This window comes from Gymnogyps californianus, chromosome 9, assembly GCF_018139145.2.
Source record: "Gymnogyps californianus isolate 813 chromosome 9, ASM1813914v2, whole genome shotgun sequence".
NCBI classification, from domain to species: Eukaryota; Metazoa; Chordata; class Aves; order Accipitriformes; family Cathartidae; genus Gymnogyps; species Gymnogyps californianus.
This window is the reverse complement of record NC_059479.1, coordinates 16,633,607-16,651,516: the sequence shown is the minus strand read 5'-3', so window position 1 is coordinate 16,651,516 and position 17,910 is coordinate 16,633,607. Positions and strand designations below refer to the sequence as shown.

Genomic DNA, 17,910 nt, shown 5'->3' with positions numbered 1-17,910 from the left:
TTGTTTCTCTCATTGTCCCCAAAACCCCTAGAAGACCTTTCTAATTTTCAGTCATTTACTTAATAACAAGTCAGGGTTGTGAATCTGTTAAATTCCCACCAGTTTTGTTGTGAAAGCACTCCACAAACTATGATGCGAACTGTTTTTCAGCTTGTGTAAAGCAGTTCAGAGCAGCTGGACTGAGAAGGCTCTGTTGATAAAGTCAAATTTAGTTAGAGTGCCAGGCTGGGTATGAGCTGCTATTCATGTAATGGTATCTCGCTTCTAATCTTTGAAGGTTTGTCTTGTGTTGCTCCCTTTTCAAAAGATAGTTTTAGAGAAGCCCTGCAAATTGGTCACATGCCTCTCATTTGGCTACGTTTAGACACAAAAAATAGTAAAATAATGCACATGATTAATCAAGTGGAAACCTGTGAAGTTTTTACAGTCACTGGTAGTGTTTCTGATTTACCTTCCCTGATCAAAACCTGGCCCTTAGCATCCAGATGAGCTAATAAAGGAAACTCCTCTCAAAGTTAACTGAGCTGAACATATACTGCGGCGTAAATCTGACTGCATGATGTGCTCTCCTTTCATGTGCCCAAAAACATGTGACTGGAGGCTTTGTAGACAGAAAAAGTCAGACCCCAAGGCCTGACTATAATTTCTTTTCCATCAGTGTAGAAACTCAGCAATGACTGCTCTGAAATAAGCATTAAGACCAAGAATTTTTTTGGCCAGGAGCAGGGGGGTGAGGCACTGCTGTGTCTCACTGCCTCATGAAAACAGTTTAAAAGATTTAAGACATATATTTAAACGGTGCCTGCTATCTTCTGGCTCTTGTGTGTTGAATGCAGAAGGTCTGCATTTTGGGGCTGGCTGCTTAACTGATGAATCAGCTGTTCAGAGTTACATGGGAAATGGGAAGCTTCTGGCCATTAGCACGTTTCCTAAAAGCTCAGTAGGGAATGGGAGGGACCAGAATGTATGTCACTCCAACTAAAACGACCCCATCCAGGAGAAATCTAGGGAAACTGTAAAAACAAACAAAAAAACCAAAACCAAAAACCCAAAAGAAAACAAACTAAAAAAAAGCTTGAATGCTGCAAGTTGCAATGTGCAATGTTTCTTTTCCTGCAGAGTGACCTATGGTCTCTGGGAATCACCGCTATTGAAATGGCCGAAGGAGCTCCTCGTAAGTGATTTGGTATAAAGATGGGGGTGTCTATGCTTTGTGAACATGTTCTGTGTTAATATAACTCATGCTTGGCTAAGGCACAGATGTACAAAATTCTGGTTCTGGCTGTATCTTTAAAAATAATCTATGACTTTTTCTCATTTGGGCTCTTCTGCTTTCCTTTTCCTTCTAGAGCCTTTAAGTCTATGTTTTGATTCCTTGCCTTCATTTCCTAGGGAAACAAAAAATTTTTTCTTAGAGCTCTTGTTAGCATCACTTTGTTGAATCACTACCTGTGGGTACAGCTAAGCAGAAGTGATTGACACGTTCACAGAAAAAATTGACAAGAGTGGCTTTGGATTGAGGCCACTTAAAAAAAAAAACATGGCAGTGGGAGAAGCTAGGCCTAAAGGTTATATTTTTACTCTTGGACTGACTTGATTCTCACAGGTTTTGGGATGAATACTGTATTTGCTCACGTAATGGCTTCAGTCCATGACCACATTCTCAACCTGACAGCAGATTGCCGTAGTTTTACAGCCTGCCCTCGCCTGCCAGCTGTCCCCCTCGCTCCTCCGGTTAGCCTCTTGCAGCCGTCGGGCAGAGATCGGCGGCTGCAGCCTGGATGCAAAGACCTCGTGCAGTTTTGTTTCCGCGGAGGACCGGTTGCTTTGCCCCAGCGCCCGTGAAGCAGATGTGATGGGGTATCCGGTCACTGCTGAGAGCACAGGAGATGAAATAAATTATACTCTGGCCTGAGCTTGAGAGCACGTAGGCTGTGTTTTTAAAAAACGCACTTGGCTCTTCTCCTGTCAGACTTGGTTTTTAGCAGCGCTCAGGAGCCAGCTGGAGTTCAGGAGGACTTTCAGACACTGCTGCAGCCTAGCTGAAGCTTAGTCCTGAGACATGAGTCCGTGGCGAGTTTTCTTTGAGAGAGACTTCGTAGCTTTGCATGCGAATTCCTCATGCCACTTGTATTTGATGCTTTCACTAGTTTTGGCAGGGAAATGCTATGGATTATATTCTGTTGCATTGTGTTGTGTTTACTGTAGTACAACAGTGTCTGGGACCTATAGCTAGAAACCAGACTTCTGCCTCTCATCCCCACTGTATCATGTGCTATTGAAAATACAAAGGAAAAAGTCAAAACCAGAATCCAGATGTGAGAAGCGATGGCAGGTGGATGCAGGCAGAGAAGTTAATAGAAGGGAGTGAAGGCTTTATCAGACCACAGTCTTCTCACTTCTACTAGTTCTGTAATGCTATAAGTCCATTCCTGTTATGAGAATCACTGCTGAACACCGGTATAGCATAAGAAATCAGCCTCCATATAGTTCCTATCAGTTGTCATTCAGTATCTCTGTTTTGTGAAGGAAGATGACTGACCCTCGATATTTCTCTGTGACAGATGGAGCACGCTCATAATTCCATACAAAATGCTTGGGATAGATGAGATGTGACAGTATTTACTTTCTGCAGAGTTCTTTGTAGCTTCAACTTTCCGCAACGGTAACACTAAAGAGAAGTACATTGGGCTGGAGAGAAACCAGCGTCTGAATGCATGCGTAGAATCTGTTGCAGATTGTCTGATAATGCTGCTCACGCTCCTGAAACACAGAATAGGTGAAATGTGTGCTTAGTCATTACGCTCTGTGCCAGTGACGCAGTTTATGAGCTCTCTGCTTCACATCAGGTTTTCTTCATGCTGCATTTTCTCTTATGCCATGAACGATGTAGCTAAGAGTTCAGTTAAAATTTAGCTTATCATTTATCTGAACCATAAGCCAGACATAATAAACTAGGTAAGTATTTCAATCCCAACTTTAACTTCTATTTATGTGAAGACACCCTTTGGTGTATTAGAAAGGTGAGCTTTTTTTATGTCCTTCTGAAGCCTTATGTATAAAAAATATGAAGAAAGTTGTTCCTGCTATGCAGCCTTTCTTTCAAATCTCTTTTAACTGGCAATAACAGCATATTGTCGTGAAAGATTTCTGTGTACTCAGAGACTTTATTTCTTGGTTGTATTTTGTTGTCGTGAATTTTGTTGACTAACGGTGCAGTTCTGCGGCGGATGCTGTGCTGTTGGAAGTGGGAGTGTTTGTGGAGGACTGCTCCTTTCTGTCAGGAGAACCAGGCTCCTGGCCCGGCTGGGTCAGCGTGGTCAGGCTGTGGGAGGGACACAAGGGGGGTCATGTACCCTTCAATAGCTTGTGGTTTCCTTTGCAGCCCTGTGTGACATGCACCCCATGAGAGCGCTCTTCCTCATCCCACGGAACCCACCCCCAAAGTTGAAATCCAGAAAATGGTAAAGAGATGTGTAAAAACTGTATTTTTGCTGCATTGGGCTTAGGAGGATTTTGAGCTCTCTTGTCCGGAGGCAATGATCTTGTTAAATCCTACGGTGATCTATGAGGTCTTTCCTAAGCTGTTTCTAGAGCTGGGTTAAGCCACAGGTGCAGATGTAGGTTACCTTTGGGAAGCAACACCTTTCTTTTGAACTCTGCCTAAACTGTGGCAGTCATTGCAGTTGCTGACGTTTGGCATGGGTGGCTGAAACTGCAGTATAGGCAAGGCTTAGATGGGCTGCTTGGGGTCAGCGCTTTGTCAGAAGACTGCATGGACATTGCGGGGCTAATGGCAGTCACTGTGGCCTACAGAGAATTAGTTTGTCTTTTAAATGAAATGTATAAGGAAAATCTTCACCATATCAAAAGGATAAGGGCATTTTTGAAAGAGTTGTATTGGCCAGATTGTGGTTTTGTTGATGCGGATGTAAATTCAGGGTAACTCCACTGAGAGGGCGGTCGGGGTGGAGCTCCCCATCATTCACCCTCAGCACTGTGCTGGTCTCAGGAGGCACACTGGTGGCAAAACTCAAATTGTCTCATGCAGTTCCAGTGCAAAAGGCAACCTTGCAGTTAGTCTTTCCATCACTTAAGGGTAGTGCTTGGTGCACAGGTTGAAAAAGGTTATTGTTTTTCTCCACTTCTCTATCTTTTTCAGGTCAAAGAAATTCCTAAACTTTGTTGAAAGCTGCCTTGTAAAAAATTACTTGCATCGTCCGTCCACTGAAACCTTGCTTAAGCATTCTTTCATCCGAGACATGCAGCATGAACGGCAAGTGCGCATCATGCTGAAAGACCACTTGGACAGGACCAGGAAGAAAAAAGGAGAAAAGGGTAACGTGGCAACAACAAAATAAAAGGCACTGCAGAGAGTAGGTCCTCTTCCAATTTCGGCAGCAAAGTACAAGGCAGATGCAACTGAAATACTAGAACCGGGAAAACTGTGAGAAAGTGGTGTCCTTGATAGCGGTGGGGCCATTTTGAAGATCTCTTTGCCAAAGCCCAGGTCCTTAGTGGTGTTTAAGTGCTAAAGTCTTTGGAGCCTGACTGAACCTGATTCACTGAGAGCAAACCTAATGCTAATGTGAGTGAGGAGTCCAAGTAAAGTCTAGGTCTCTACTTTCTTGAGTATCTAAGTAGTACTCAGTGAGCATTTCCTAGTGTCTTAGTTCATCTGTCTGTCCCTGATCCATTTACTTTACCTGTTGCATCTCCATATAATTTTTAGCTTGTGAGTTCTTTGGGGGCAGAAGTGCTCTTTAAGCATTTTGCAGTGGAGTGCACAAAAGAGACCTTGAGAAGGCCTCCAAGCTCCAGCAAAACACAAATGGGTATAATGAATCATCCACTTCACAGGGTGGCTGAAGAAAAAGAGAGAATCTGGTTTTGTTCCAAACGCTAGCCTTATTCTTCAGAGCAAAACCTGGAAGAAGCAGTGCTGGAGTGGGGATGATACTTGTGTAAATGCCTGTGCACAGCAGGCTAAGGGCTGTGCAAAGTGGAAAGAGCTGTAGCCTGTTGGCCACTGATTTTCCCTGCCCTCTCTCCCCTCTTCCTCTTCTGTATATTTTATACTGGCAGGGGCACTGTGAAGATCAGTGACTATGAGTACAAACTGAGAAAGCACTATACAGTTGGAAAGTGACTTATAAACTCCAAGTATTGATTTGACAACAGGAATATTTGTGCCTAAAATGAAATTGCTGTTGCAATGTAGGTTTACTGACTCCAGTAGTAGTTGTAAATTCCACCATCTTTCAGCTATGAATCTCAAAGCACATTTGAATGGAAATATAGCAAGTTAGGGTTTCTCACAAATGCCCTTGGCAGGGTGGGAATGCAATGATAACAATCACTTCTTGATAGATAGTTATATTTTGACCTGAAAAGTGCTATTTTTAATCAAAGCTCCCCTGAAAGGGAGAACAGTGTGAAGTTGCCAGACTATACAGTTCAAAATAGTGACTTCAGAAAAAATTAAGTCCCACTTTAGCATGCCATATAGCCAGCAATGCAGAGTAGGACCACTTTGAATTTATCCCTTAAAAGCTGCCTTCATGTTAGTCTTGGAGAGCTTTAAGAGTGTGACTCAGCTTCTTCTGAACCGCTGTGCTAAAACTAGCATTAATTTATTATCCCTGTTATTATTATTAATTATTATCCCTGTTTCTTTTTTAAATTATTCACTTTAATACAAAAGGAAACCTGGATTTACTGAAGGCCTCAGCTTAGCCATACAACAGGTACACAATAGCAGAGAAGGACAGTACAAGTCTTTTATGTCCTATCTAATTTCTGTCTGAAGAACCCCTCTGCTGGTGTTGTGATGGGAGTTGGATTTCTCTGTGGGTTTAGCCTAATTTATTTCAGATCGTGGAAATAGGTTAGTTTTGCAAAACCAATACAGTTAGTCAAGGGAAAAGGTGGGAGTGTGTAAAGGGGCTGCCCTGAAACATTTTCTGAACTAGATTTTGAATTATGTACGTGGATATCTTACCTCCCCTCAGCCTCCCAGTGCAACCTGTGGCTTTTAAATTCCTGCTGAGCTACACGTAGTTCAGGTTGAGTGCTCAGAAACAAAGTTCAAGATCATATCTTAAATAACAGCATCCTCCACTGCGGTTTGTTTATTGTTCTCTTTTTTAGAAGAAACGGACTATGATTACAGTGGAAGTGAGGAGGAAGATGATGAGCTGAATGAAGATGAAGGAGAACCAAGGTTAATTTTATTACTGGAATAGAAAATTTGACTGCCCAAGCTGTTCTCATTGGAGGCAGCCCTCCTCAGCCAGAACGGCTTTCTTAACTTGCTCTGAATCCCTTATCACCTGTATCCCCTCTGGTAGCTTTAACTGTTTTGTAGCTATCAAATACAACTGCTGAGTGTAAGATGTCTATAATAAGCCGCTTCTTAGTTCCCCTGCAATAGGGAGGAAACTCAAATGAAGGACCCAATAATCAGCTTCAGGCTGTTTTGTAGCACAGTAAGTGGGGATGCATAGTCAACATGCTGGAGATTTATCAGAACATCTTAATTTGCTAACACAGGACAACGAGCAATTCCCAATGCACCTTGTATTCTCTCTTTAATGTTATGTTTAGTCATGTAAACCTCCCCTTTGTTTCAGCTCCATAGTTAATCTCCCGGGGGAGTCAACTCTCCGCCGTGAATTTCTGAGGCTGCAGCAGGAGAACAAAAACCGTTCTGACCCTCATCGCCAGCAGCAGCAGCTGAAGGACCAGGAGAAATACAAGAAGCAGCTGCTGACAGAGCGGCAGAAACGGATCGAGCAGCAGAAGGAGCAGAGGAGGAGGCTGGAGGATGTAGGCACTGGCTTGTATTGTTGTTCCATGTCTCATCACAAATAAAAAATGTGCCTGTAGAGAGTAGGCTTTGAAAGGCAAGAAGGCTGTGTTAAATTGTCAACACAACCTGGATTGCAGTCTTTAGCCTTGGGAGAACTGTGTCACGCTTCTACACCATGATTTTAAATGATTTTAAATGGGCTTTGTCCTTTTTCTGCTGACAACCTGCCCTGAGCTTTGGGAGTGGAAGAGGAAGGGCATTTTGCTTGAGTTTGTTTGGTGGTGGAAGCCCAGGCAGACGGGATGAGAGATCCCGATTTCTTTCTCATGTGCGTTGCCCAGTTTGGAGTCTGTCTGTCTGATCCACAGTCCTGGCCCTGCTTCCGTTTAAGATGTTACAAGATAGCTGCTGCCTTTTCAGCTGTCTGACACACTATGGTGTTGGAGGCATTGCTAAATCACCAATGTGTCTCTTCTCATGAGTATCTGACGAAATTCAAGCATTGTGCAAACACTCCGGAGCTGGCATTTGTGAAGCATAGTGCTGCTTCAGCAAAACAGGGGGACTCTGGAAAAACCCTTCTTTCTCAAAATGACTGGAAGACATTTGTCATTAGGTGAGCTGCCAGCCATCACAGAGATCTCGCATGCCTGCTTAAATGAATGGCAAATCTGCCCTCGGCTGCCAAAAGGGCAAAGGTTTCGCTTCAAGTTTGGCAGTCGTGGTGGCAGCTTGTGGCTGGCTGCTTCTGCTGCGCGGTGTATCGGGTATCCCCCATTAGTGACTGCGTAGCAGGAAATGGGCCTTGTGATTAATGAACACTGGCATAAGTAATTGGTGGGTACAAAAAGGCAAGTAAAATAAGCGGTGTTATTCCCTGGCTCTCTTCCAGCATCAGAGGCGAGAGCAAGAGCTACGAAGGCAGCAGGAGTGTGAGCAGAGGTGGCCAGAGGCTAAGGCCGTTCAGAGGAAAGAGGAGAGGTGTAAAGAAGACAAAAGGGCTGTGGAAGATGAACTGTTCATAGTAGATGGACAGAGGAAATCAGAAAAGAAGCAGGTATGAAAAGAGCGTTTACTGACAGCAATTCGGAGCTCCCTGTTCCTGTAGCTGATGTCTTTCTCAGTTCCCTGAGGGTGTTCCCATCCTCTGAGTCACAGACCAGAGAGGGACTTTTTTGATGCGTTTACTGCCTCTTGTTCTCAGATTCAGCCTTCTTTTGGGTTAACTTACGTGTTACTGAGTCATCCTCCCTATCTACAGGAATGACACTGCCTCTCCCACTTCTGTCCCTGCCGTTTCTCTGTGCTGAAATGGTCTTCAGTCACTTCAATCTGATTTAAAATATCTTTACCCTGAAAGCTTCCAGCATCAGCTCAACCTAAGCTTAAATCTCCAGTCTCCAGTTTCTGTTGGGGTTGTAACCAGGACCGTTTCTTTTTCACAAATAAAAATGGAGCAGAGGTTAATTTTAATGCTGAAGTCTCGTTGTCAAGTCTGGCAACTTGGCCACAATGTTTTTCTAATGTTTCAGCAGCAAACTCATTTGTAATCAAACAGAAGCATGGAGTGTTTGATTAAAGCCCTCTGGTTTTAGGAGAAGTAAAAAGAAAAAAATACGATTTTCTGACATGCTGTCTCAAAAGCCAAACACAGAGGGTTTGGGGTCACTTTACGCTTCCTGTTGCTCGAGGTTGTGGCTCTTCTGTCAGCCCTGCTGGAATTGTGCTCGCTTTGTTCTTTGATAAGCCAGTATTTCCAGCGGTCAACTTGGTTTTCCTCCAAGACATTGTTCTCTCTGAGGTTCATCACTCTTTGCTTTCAGAAGGTGGAAGATGTGCAGCACAACAGGAAGGTGCATCGAACGCTCCCCAAAGATCAGACACAGCTGCTGTCTCTCCAGCATGACCACAAGCAGAAGAAGAAGGAGCCTTCCAAGAGTTCAAATTCAGCAGTGCATCCTCCATCAAGCAGCGCAAGCAAAGAGGTACTGTCTTGGCCATTGTAGCATTTTGGTGCTTTGAAGTTTATGATGCTGTGGTAATGCTGAAGCAGAGAACCGACTGATCTTTAAACCTAAATCTGGAGCTTGACCTGTGTCTTACCACACACTTATGCTACAGTAAAGCCTTTGGTTTCCATTAATGTAGAGGATAAGGGAAAGGAAAGGTCGCTCTGTCACTTCTACTCGAGTTCAGAGAAGGGTTTGACCGGTGAATGGGGAAACAAGGTCCTTCTGGTCAACCAGGTGTCATTCCCTTGTCTTCCAAAGAGGGATGAACTAAGGTAATATCATCTGAGGCTTAACAGATGTCTTTGCCTGATGTTAGGGTTCACAAAATTGACCCAGACGCAGAATGGCGTCATGCCTCCCAAGCACAGATCTCTGTGCCCCAATGTCAGGCTGTGTTGCCTTTTCTTGTTCTTTGTCTCCCAGGATTTTAGGTAGACAAGATTTGATGAATCAGGGGTAGCCACATACAGTCCTTGATTAAGAGTTGTAATCCATTTCACTCTTTTGCTAACTCTGAAAGTATTTCGGCCCACTGACTCGTTCTGCTTACTGTTATCATATTGTGAAAAGCTACGGGTCCATTTCACATATGTTATCTCATCATTCCTAGCACACTTATTTTTCTTTTTGATATAATCCCAACTTGTGAGCCCGGTTCTACAGCTGGTGCAATTGGTTGTGTTACTAAAGTCTGGGTCGATGTCAAAAATCTCAGCAGCTCACAGGTGCCTCCTCGGGTGGCTGTGTCTAAGAAGAATAGTGGATGTGATGGTCTCTGCATTCATGGCAAAGCATCTTCCCAAAATACCCAAGCAAAGGCATGAGGAGAGCTCATGCACATGTATGTAGGAGGAATGCGGAGCGCTGCTTCTTAACATCTTGCTGCAGTCTTTATGCAAGTGCCGCCTTTGTCACCTCTTCGTGTGTGTGCGCACGTGCTGCAACTGGTTCCCTTAGCTGAAATTTTCTATATTGATAAACAGTTAAATGAAACTGCTAGGATTGTTAAAACGATGAATTTTAATAACTGAATAGAGTCTGCAAACAGCTAAGCAGCAATATGAAATCAGGAAAACAAAAGATATTAAGCTCCTTGTTAGAGTAGCAGTTTGTGAAAACAAGAGAATAATTGTTTGAAGTACATCTTAACTGTCAAAAAACCAAATGCCTTGGCTCCAAAGGCTTTATTGCACTGACTGATTAAACAAATCGTTACTGAAATTTGAATGAACTCTTCTTGAAATCAGTATTTCTTTGATGGTGGAGGGCTGGGTCTTATTCCAGCTGGAGGGTAAATTGGGTGTGGACAGAGAAGTAAGCTGCTTTTGCTAAATACACAACATCAAAGTGAATAGAAGTGCTTTGCCTTTGCTAGGCTTTTGGTGGGTGGGGAGAAAATGCAACTCGGTTGAGTTAAATTAACTTCCCTTTCTACTTCCTTGTAGTTAGAAGTCAAAAGAACTGCAAAATGTCAGCTTAAATACTCATCTCTGGTTTTGGCATGTGTTTTGTAAATGACCCCTTTGTGGCAGAATGAAATGTATTATGGAATTTAGTGTGCAGTCACTGTTAACTTTTAATTTAGTGGTGAAATAAAATATCACTAGTTGCAGATAAAGTGCTGCCTGCCTTTTAGGTTCACAGCATGAGGTTATTGTCGTTATGGCTACCATAATATACTCTAGTTTTAAGGACAAATTATTTTACAATATTACTTATTTAATCTCGGAATTTCTTGGAAGTCACAGATCCTTCCACTAAAATCATAATTAGTGGTACAGGGCTGCATTTTTTGGTTGAAGTTTGAGACTTTGTAATTATGTCAGCAGTCGTAATTGTTCACAGCAATTTAAAAATGCTTTAAAGTTTTGACTGTTTTTAACAGTGATAACTCAGTGACTTTGTTTTTGTTGATACTGATCTTTCCCAGTTTATTAGCCAAAGAGATGCTAGTTTCTCTGTTGGGAGAGATCTACATGGGGATAGAGATAGCCTACTCAAGAGCGAGTGAGTTTGCATACTTTTTAGGGCTCAGTGGCATTTGCAGGACCAATTATTGATATACAAAAACTCCCCAGAATTATTGTTGCATTGAGGCATTAAAAACAAACAATCAAAACCCCCTAAAGCCCTCCAAAGCCTCAAGTTTAATGTTTGGGGCCACAGAACCCTTTCTTGGAAGTTCCCTGTCTTTGCCATTGCACTCACCCTGTCGCAGGCAGATCAGGGTGGGTTTCCCCTGCTGTATGCAGATGGGAGTTCACTCTGTGCTGCATCTGGTCCCACCCGCACCGGAGCTAATGAGCTGAGAGGCAAGGACTCCTCGCTCGGGCTTTTGACGCTGCACTAGTTCAGTGCCTGGATAGGGGCTGGCGTCAGTTCTGGGAGCCCAAAGTGTCGGCTGCATGAGTTTGCATCTGGGTCATAATATATCGCATGTAAGCACCCTTTGTGCAGAGAGGTGGTAGGTACATTATCATAGCTAGCTTTTACATTTTCTTTCTTGCTTATGGTAAAATTTGCCTTTCATTATTAGGAGTTGCAAGTAATGAAAATCTGGCCTCAAGAGCAGTATAATGATCGAGTTCACTGGAGCTAGAATTTCATGGTATTTGGCTGTGGTTGCTTGTTTTAAGAAGTTTTTTTTTTGTGGTTTTTTTTTTGGGGTGTTCTTTTTTCCCCCGATCGAGATCTGTGAGACTACATGGAATCATTTTCCATCTCCTTAGCAGTTTCCTAGGCTGTGTTAAGAATATGCTTACCTTCCTGACGTAGGTACAAACATCCAGATATAGTGAGAGATACCATTAAGAATGCCCACCCAGGCACAGATAGCTGGGTGTTTTTATGGCATTGATGTCTAGTTTACTGTGTAGAGCTGCTTCTAGGCTGCTGAACTGAAGGACATGCTGAAGATTTACACTAGAGAATGGGAATTAGTCATGTTGAATGAAACTGGAAAGAGTAGTGGGGTCAAAACCGTAGGATAAAGATTTTTGTAATGAGCAATGCCCTCAAGAAATAAAAGGACCTTTATTTCTTCTAGATCGTGTTCCTCAGTCTTTTCCATAGTGCAAGTAACATACCAAAAGACAGAGTTAAAAGTATATTAAAGTAGAAAGCAACATGCAGTAATGTCAACATTGTAGAAGGGAGTAATAAATGCACAACAAAACAGGCTGCATGTTGTCAAAGATAAGTAAATACAGACAGATGATTCCTCCCAGCTAAAATCCCAGCCTGCAGCAAATGGGATGGCCTAGAATACAGCAGATGGCAACTCAGGCCCTTTTCCTTGCTGCAGTTTGGAAACTTGATGGAAAAGGAAGGGTTGCAAATGGAGAGGCAATAATGGTTCATATTATGCCAGGGCTGACCTCTCCCTGATGGGGAGGTCCATCAGAGTTGATGCGCACTGTGCTGCTGTTGGAGAACACCCAGGCTGCAAAGCCTGAGGCTCAATGTGCAACATGCTGCTGCTTTTCTCCTTCTCAGGCCGAGGACCGAAAAAAGAAAAGTGACAGCATCCAGCCTTCCCTCCAGTGGCCAGCGGTGCTGGGGCACGAAGCCACGCCACACGCCAGGATGGGATCTGGCAGCAGTTCCAGCCCTTGCACCCCTGCGCCACAGAGAGCCATGTTAGTACAGGTACGGTACTGCTGCCCAGACCGGGAGGAGAAAGCACGGGTGGTTCCTAAGCAGCATCGAAAACCCAATTCCCTTCACTCCTGGCACAAAATGACTGAGACCTGTGCAAACTGGCTCAGAGGTTTTTAGTGCCACCACGTGCTGCTAAGTTCTATGTGGAATTATATTTAGCCACTGCAGATCAGGGTTAGGTAACGGTTATTTTTATATACTTGATGCCTGACTGCTGATTCCATGATATTACTCTTAGATGTTTCACAGAAAGCCTGAATGACTGCGCTGTTGCAGTCCCTGGATGATGTATTATTTATATGGCGCCGTAAATATATGTGGCATTTTACAAAACAAGTCCAAAGCCAGAATTTTTATCCCTGAAGGCCATATAAACAAGCAAGATTGTTAGTGATCTCATGAAATAATCTAGAAGTATATGGAGATGCAGTAAGGACCAATGTAGAGTCAGATTTTGCCTGTCGATAGAGCCCAGAAGGTCTGTGACATGAAAAATTTCAGTATTAGAGGTAGAAGTGGTACCTAAACAGTACCTATACAGTGAAAGCACTCTGATAAAGTTCTGCATTGGAATCCTTCTCTCAAAACATTTTAGCTCCTGCTATTTCTACCAGTTCTGGGAGAAGTGATTCAGGGTTCTCTCAGTGTGCCCAAAACCTTGTCTTCCTTTCAACATCCTACTCTTTCACAGCGTATGAAATAAGTAGCTTAGACTGCAGTTACTTTTTTCTCCAGTCTCTTGTGAAGGGACTGTAAGCATGTGTGAGCAAAAGAAAAACAAGACAGCAAGTAGAAATGGAATAAACTACTGTAAGTGTGAGCACAGCTCATATAAGCTGGTAATCTCCACTTGCTTTGAAAACATGCAGTGGCAGGAATAATCTTACTGCCTTTACCGTTCCCCACAGCACTTCATTTGTGCATTCATTCATCCCCTCAACAAGGATATACAATCATAGCACTTGTTTTATTCTTGGCAGCTCTCAGTTTGTGCTGGACTCCTGGGTGGATGGATGTATAGCTTCTGATCCATCTCTCCAGTTGCTTCTGTGGGATTTAGCTAGTGGTACCCACAGCAGAGTGGCATTTGGATCAGGCTTAGGCGTTGTTTGTGTGCTGCTGTGGCATCTTGTGGCCTCTTTTCCTTCTGTGTTGGATCTTGGAGTCAAAGGGGGAAGATCAGACTGCAGAGGAGGATGGGTTATTAGTTTCAGCTCAGCTGCTTTCAGAGCTGCCTCACTGCTGAGCCCTAGCAGCAGGGTGGGCCCGTGTACTTCTTTGAGGCTACTTGCGATTATGGGTTATTACTACGAGGTTAGGCTGTATTATCCCAAGCTTTTCTTAAGCTCATTGCTGGGCACTGAAATCTTGCTTGGCATGAGCTTCTGGTGAACATCCTGCATGGAAGATCGTAGAATCACGGAGTGGTTTGGGCTGGAATGGACCTTTAAAGGTCATCTAGTCCAACCCCCCTGCAATGAGCAGGGACATCTTCAACTCGATCAGGTTGCTCAGAGCCCTGTCCAACCTGACCTTGAACACTTCCAGGGATGGGGCATCTACCACCTCTCTGGGCAACCCGTTCCAGTGCCTCACCACCCTCATCGTAAAAAATTTCTTCCTTATATCTAGTCTGAATCTACCCTCTTTTAGTTTAAAACCATTACCCCTTGTCCTGTCGCTACAGGCCCTGCTAAAAAGTCTGTCCCCATCTTTCTTATAAGCTCCCTTTAAGTATTGAAAGGCTGCAATAAGGTCTCCCCAGAGCCTTCTCTTGTCCAGGCTGAACATCCCCAACTCTCTCAGCCTTTCCTCATCGGAGAGGTGTTCCAGCCCTCTGATCATCTTTGTGGCCCTCCTCTGGACCCACTCATGTCTTTCCTGTGCTGAGGACTCCAGAGCTGGACGCAGTACTCCAGGTGGGGTCTCACCAGAGCAGAGGGGCAGAATCACCTCCCTCAACCTGCTGGCCATGCTTCTTTTGGTGCAGCCCAGGAGACGGTTGGCTTCCTGGGCTGTGAGCACACATTGCCAGGTCATGTCCAGTTTTTCATTCACCAGTACCGCCAAGTCCTTCTCTGTAGGGGGCTGCTTTTAATCCCTTCATCCTCCAGCCTGTATTGATACCGGGGGTTGCCCCGACCTGTTGCACTTGGCCTTGTTGAACTTTATGAGGTTCACATGGGCCCACTTCTCAAGCTTATCCATGTCCCTCTGGATGACATCCTGTCCCTCGGGTGTGTGAGCCGCACCACTCAGCTTGATGTCGTCTGCAAACCTGCTGGGGGTGCACTCGATCCCACTGTCTATATCATTGTTGAAGATATTAAACAGTACTGGTCCCAGTATGGACCCCTGAGGGACACCAGTCATCACTGATCTCCATCTGGACATTGAGCCGTTCACCACTACTCTCTGGATGTGACCATCCAGCCAATTCCTCATCCACCCAACAGTCCACCCATCGAATCCCTATCTCTCCAATTTAGAGAGAAGGGTGTTGTGGGGGACCGTGTCAAAGGCCTTACAGAATTCCAGATAGATGACTTCTGTAGCTCTTCCCTTGTCCACTGATGTAGTCACTCCATCATAGAAGGCCACTAGGTTGGTCAGGCAGGACTTGCCCTTGGTAAAGCCATGCTGGCTGTCTCGAATCATCTCCCTGTCCTCCATGTGCCTTAACATAGCTTCTTAGGAGGATCTGTTCCGTGACCTTCCCAGGCACAGAGGTGAGGCTGACGGGTCAGTAGTTCCCCGGGCCCTCCTTTCTACCCTGTTTAAAAATGGCAGCAGTGTTTCCCTTTTTCCAGTCACCAGGGGCTTCACGTGACTACCATGACTTTTCAGATATCATGGAGAGTGGCTTGGCAACTACATCAGCCAGTTCCCTCAGGACTCTGGGATGCATCTCATCAGGTCCCGTAGACTTATGCATGTTCAGGTTCCTCAGGTGGTCTCGAACCTGATCTTCTCTTTCAGTGGGAGGGACTTTGCTCCCCCAGTCCCTGTCTTGCGGTCCATCCACTTGAGAGGTGTGGGAAGAGAGGTTGCCAGTGAAGACTGAGGCAAAAAAGTTGTTGAGTACCGCAGCCTTCTCCTTGTCCGTTGTTACCAGTTTGCCAGTTGCATTCATCAGGGCGGGCACATTTTCTTTGACCTTCCTTTTCTGGCTAACATACCTATAGAAGCCCTTCTTATTATTCTTTGCATCCCTTGCCAAGTTTAGCTCCAGCTGCACCTTGGCCTTCCTGACTCCATCCCTACACAACTGGGCAACGTCCCTATACTCTTCCCAGGATACCTGTCCCTGCTTCTGCTGCTTGTGCATTTCTTTCTTGCCCTTTAGTTTGACCAGCAGGTCTTGACTCAGCCATGCCAGTCTCTTGACTTCCTTTCCTGATTTCTTACACCTGGGGATCGAGAGCTCTTGCGCTCTATGGAAAGTGTCCTTAAAGATCTGCCAGCTCTGTTCTGCTCCCTTGTCCCTGAGGGCAATTTCCCAGGGGGTCCTATTGCCTAACTCCTTGAACAGCTGGAAGTTTGCTTTCCTAAAATTCAGGGTCCTGACTTTACTCTTTGCCTGACTCATATCCCTCAGGACTGTGAACTCCACCAGTGCACGATCACTGCAGCCCAGGCTGCCTCCAATCCTGATGTCACTGATTAGCTCACTTGCGTTGGTGACCATCAGGTCCAGTATCGCATCCCCTCTGGTAGGGCTGTCTGTTACCTGGCTTAAGAAGTTATCCTTGATGCACTCCAGGAGTCTCCTGGATTGCCTACAGCTCGCTGTGCTACTTTTCTAGCAGATTTTTATCTGGGGTGGTTGAAGTCCCCCAGCAGGATATGGATAGTGCCTTAAAAAGCAAGATATGGAAGTGCCATAAAAATCATGCCCTCGTTAGCAGCTCTGTATCCTGACTATGTCAAGCTCAGCATGTCCTGAGTCAGCCGTCCTCATAGCATCATTCTCATGTTCTGCCTTTTTCTCAGGCTGTGCTTCGCAAAGCACTCCATAGCTCCTCCTTCCCCAAGAGCCAGGGTGCTCGCAGATCAGGCTCCCTGGCTCAGCTCTCCCCTATCCTTCTGCTTCTGTTTATGCCCTGGAGCGAGTCTGTGGGAGGCAGATAATAGCTGGCTGTTAGCATCTTTAAGTCAAAGCCTCCCCGTGCCTTTCCTGTTCAGGTTGCTGTTTGGTGATGATGGAAAAATCACCACAGACAGCTGTTGGGAGAGGAAGGGCCCCATTTCACCTGATAGCTTTTACCTGGGAAAATATTTGTGTATCTTCTCACAACCCTTTTTCCAGGGCCTGTTTGTCATTTCAAGTCACGAGTATTGTAACCGGGCTGAGTTGATGGCCTGGCTTGTAGCATCAGATCACTGGAGAGCTGTTGCACAGTCTGCAAGAAGGACATTTGTATCTTAGCCTTGGGTTGAGGCTGGCAGCTTCCTTGAGGTGAATATTTCAGCCCTGCAATAGAAGTGGGAGAGTCCATCGTTTATTGCAGGGCATTTGGGATTCTGCAGGAGCACAGTGGCCGTACAGAGGATATTCCTGCCCTGTTAAAATGCCAGTCCCAGGATGAAAGGAGCTAAGTTCTAGGCTGGCTGCGTCACCTAGGGCAAGTCACTTCGTTCCTTTGCACCCTGTCGGTGCTTCCCTGTTTGGTAGTACATCTCCCAGCTGCTGAGGGGAGTGGTGAGGAATGAAGCAGTATTTACCAACCTCCTTCACATTCCTTGACAGAAACTACACTATAAAAATTATATGCTGTTTAAAGTGATGGTGTTACTTAAGGCTAATAGCAGCAAGTGCTATACAGTTGTTACCGTGTGATTTCACTCCCTGCTGGTAGCTGCCCTGTTACCCACTCACAAGTCAGTGCTCCAGCTGATAGAGACGTGTGGACAGGGAGAAGCCAATCTGTACTCTTACCTGCTGTGTTAGCATGGAGACCAGATGAACTTCAATGGGTAATTTATAAATCCTCTGAAGGGTTGTGTTTCCTTTTGCTGGTTGGCAGCAGCTGTTGATGCTAATAGCGGCATGTTTGAATATGCTGCCTGCATTAACTGTATGAAATATTAAGGCAATATGAGTGATGGGCCAGTTAGTCACCTGAAGATTAAAAGACTCACAGCAATACACTTATGAAGTTCGATACGTGGGTGCCTTGTTGATTTAAAATAAAAGTGAACTGCGGAGTTAAAACGTAAGCTGAATTCATCACAGATGTCTGTGCTGAAGAACTTCCAGCCAGGTTTGTCAGAGAGGGACCATCTGTCATCACTGCTCTGCTCAGACAAAAGTGATTTCTTATTTTAAACAATTGTATTCTATGAGATATTGTGGCACGTCCTGGTTGCCAAAATCTCTCTCAAAATTATTTCACTGGAAATCTTAACACAGCCCTGAGGTGCAGG

At 44.7% G+C, this 17,910-nt stretch overlaps 1 protein-coding gene across 1 annotated transcript in view; it reads left to right on the top strand.

The window, feature by feature from the left end:
* NRK (Nik related kinase) overlaps window positions 1-17,910 on the top strand; it is a 106,291-nt gene that overhangs the window by 50,040 nt on the left and 38,341 nt on the right. Inside the window, exons 8-15 of the mRNA XM_050902071.1 lie at window positions 1,120-1,174; window positions 3,386-3,464; window positions 4,163-4,338; window positions 6,151-6,223; window positions 6,633-6,828; window positions 7,704-7,868; window positions 8,635-8,796; window positions 12,319-12,471. Coding sequence (XP_050758028.1) covers window positions 1,120-1,174; window positions 3,386-3,464; window positions 4,163-4,338; window positions 6,151-6,223; window positions 6,633-6,828; window positions 7,704-7,868; window positions 8,635-8,796; window positions 12,319-12,471 — 1,059 coding nt within the window. The remainder of the gene's footprint in view (window positions 1-1,119; window positions 1,175-3,385; window positions 3,465-4,162; window positions 4,339-6,150; window positions 6,224-6,632; window positions 6,829-7,703; window positions 7,869-8,634; window positions 8,797-12,318; window positions 12,472-17,910) is intronic.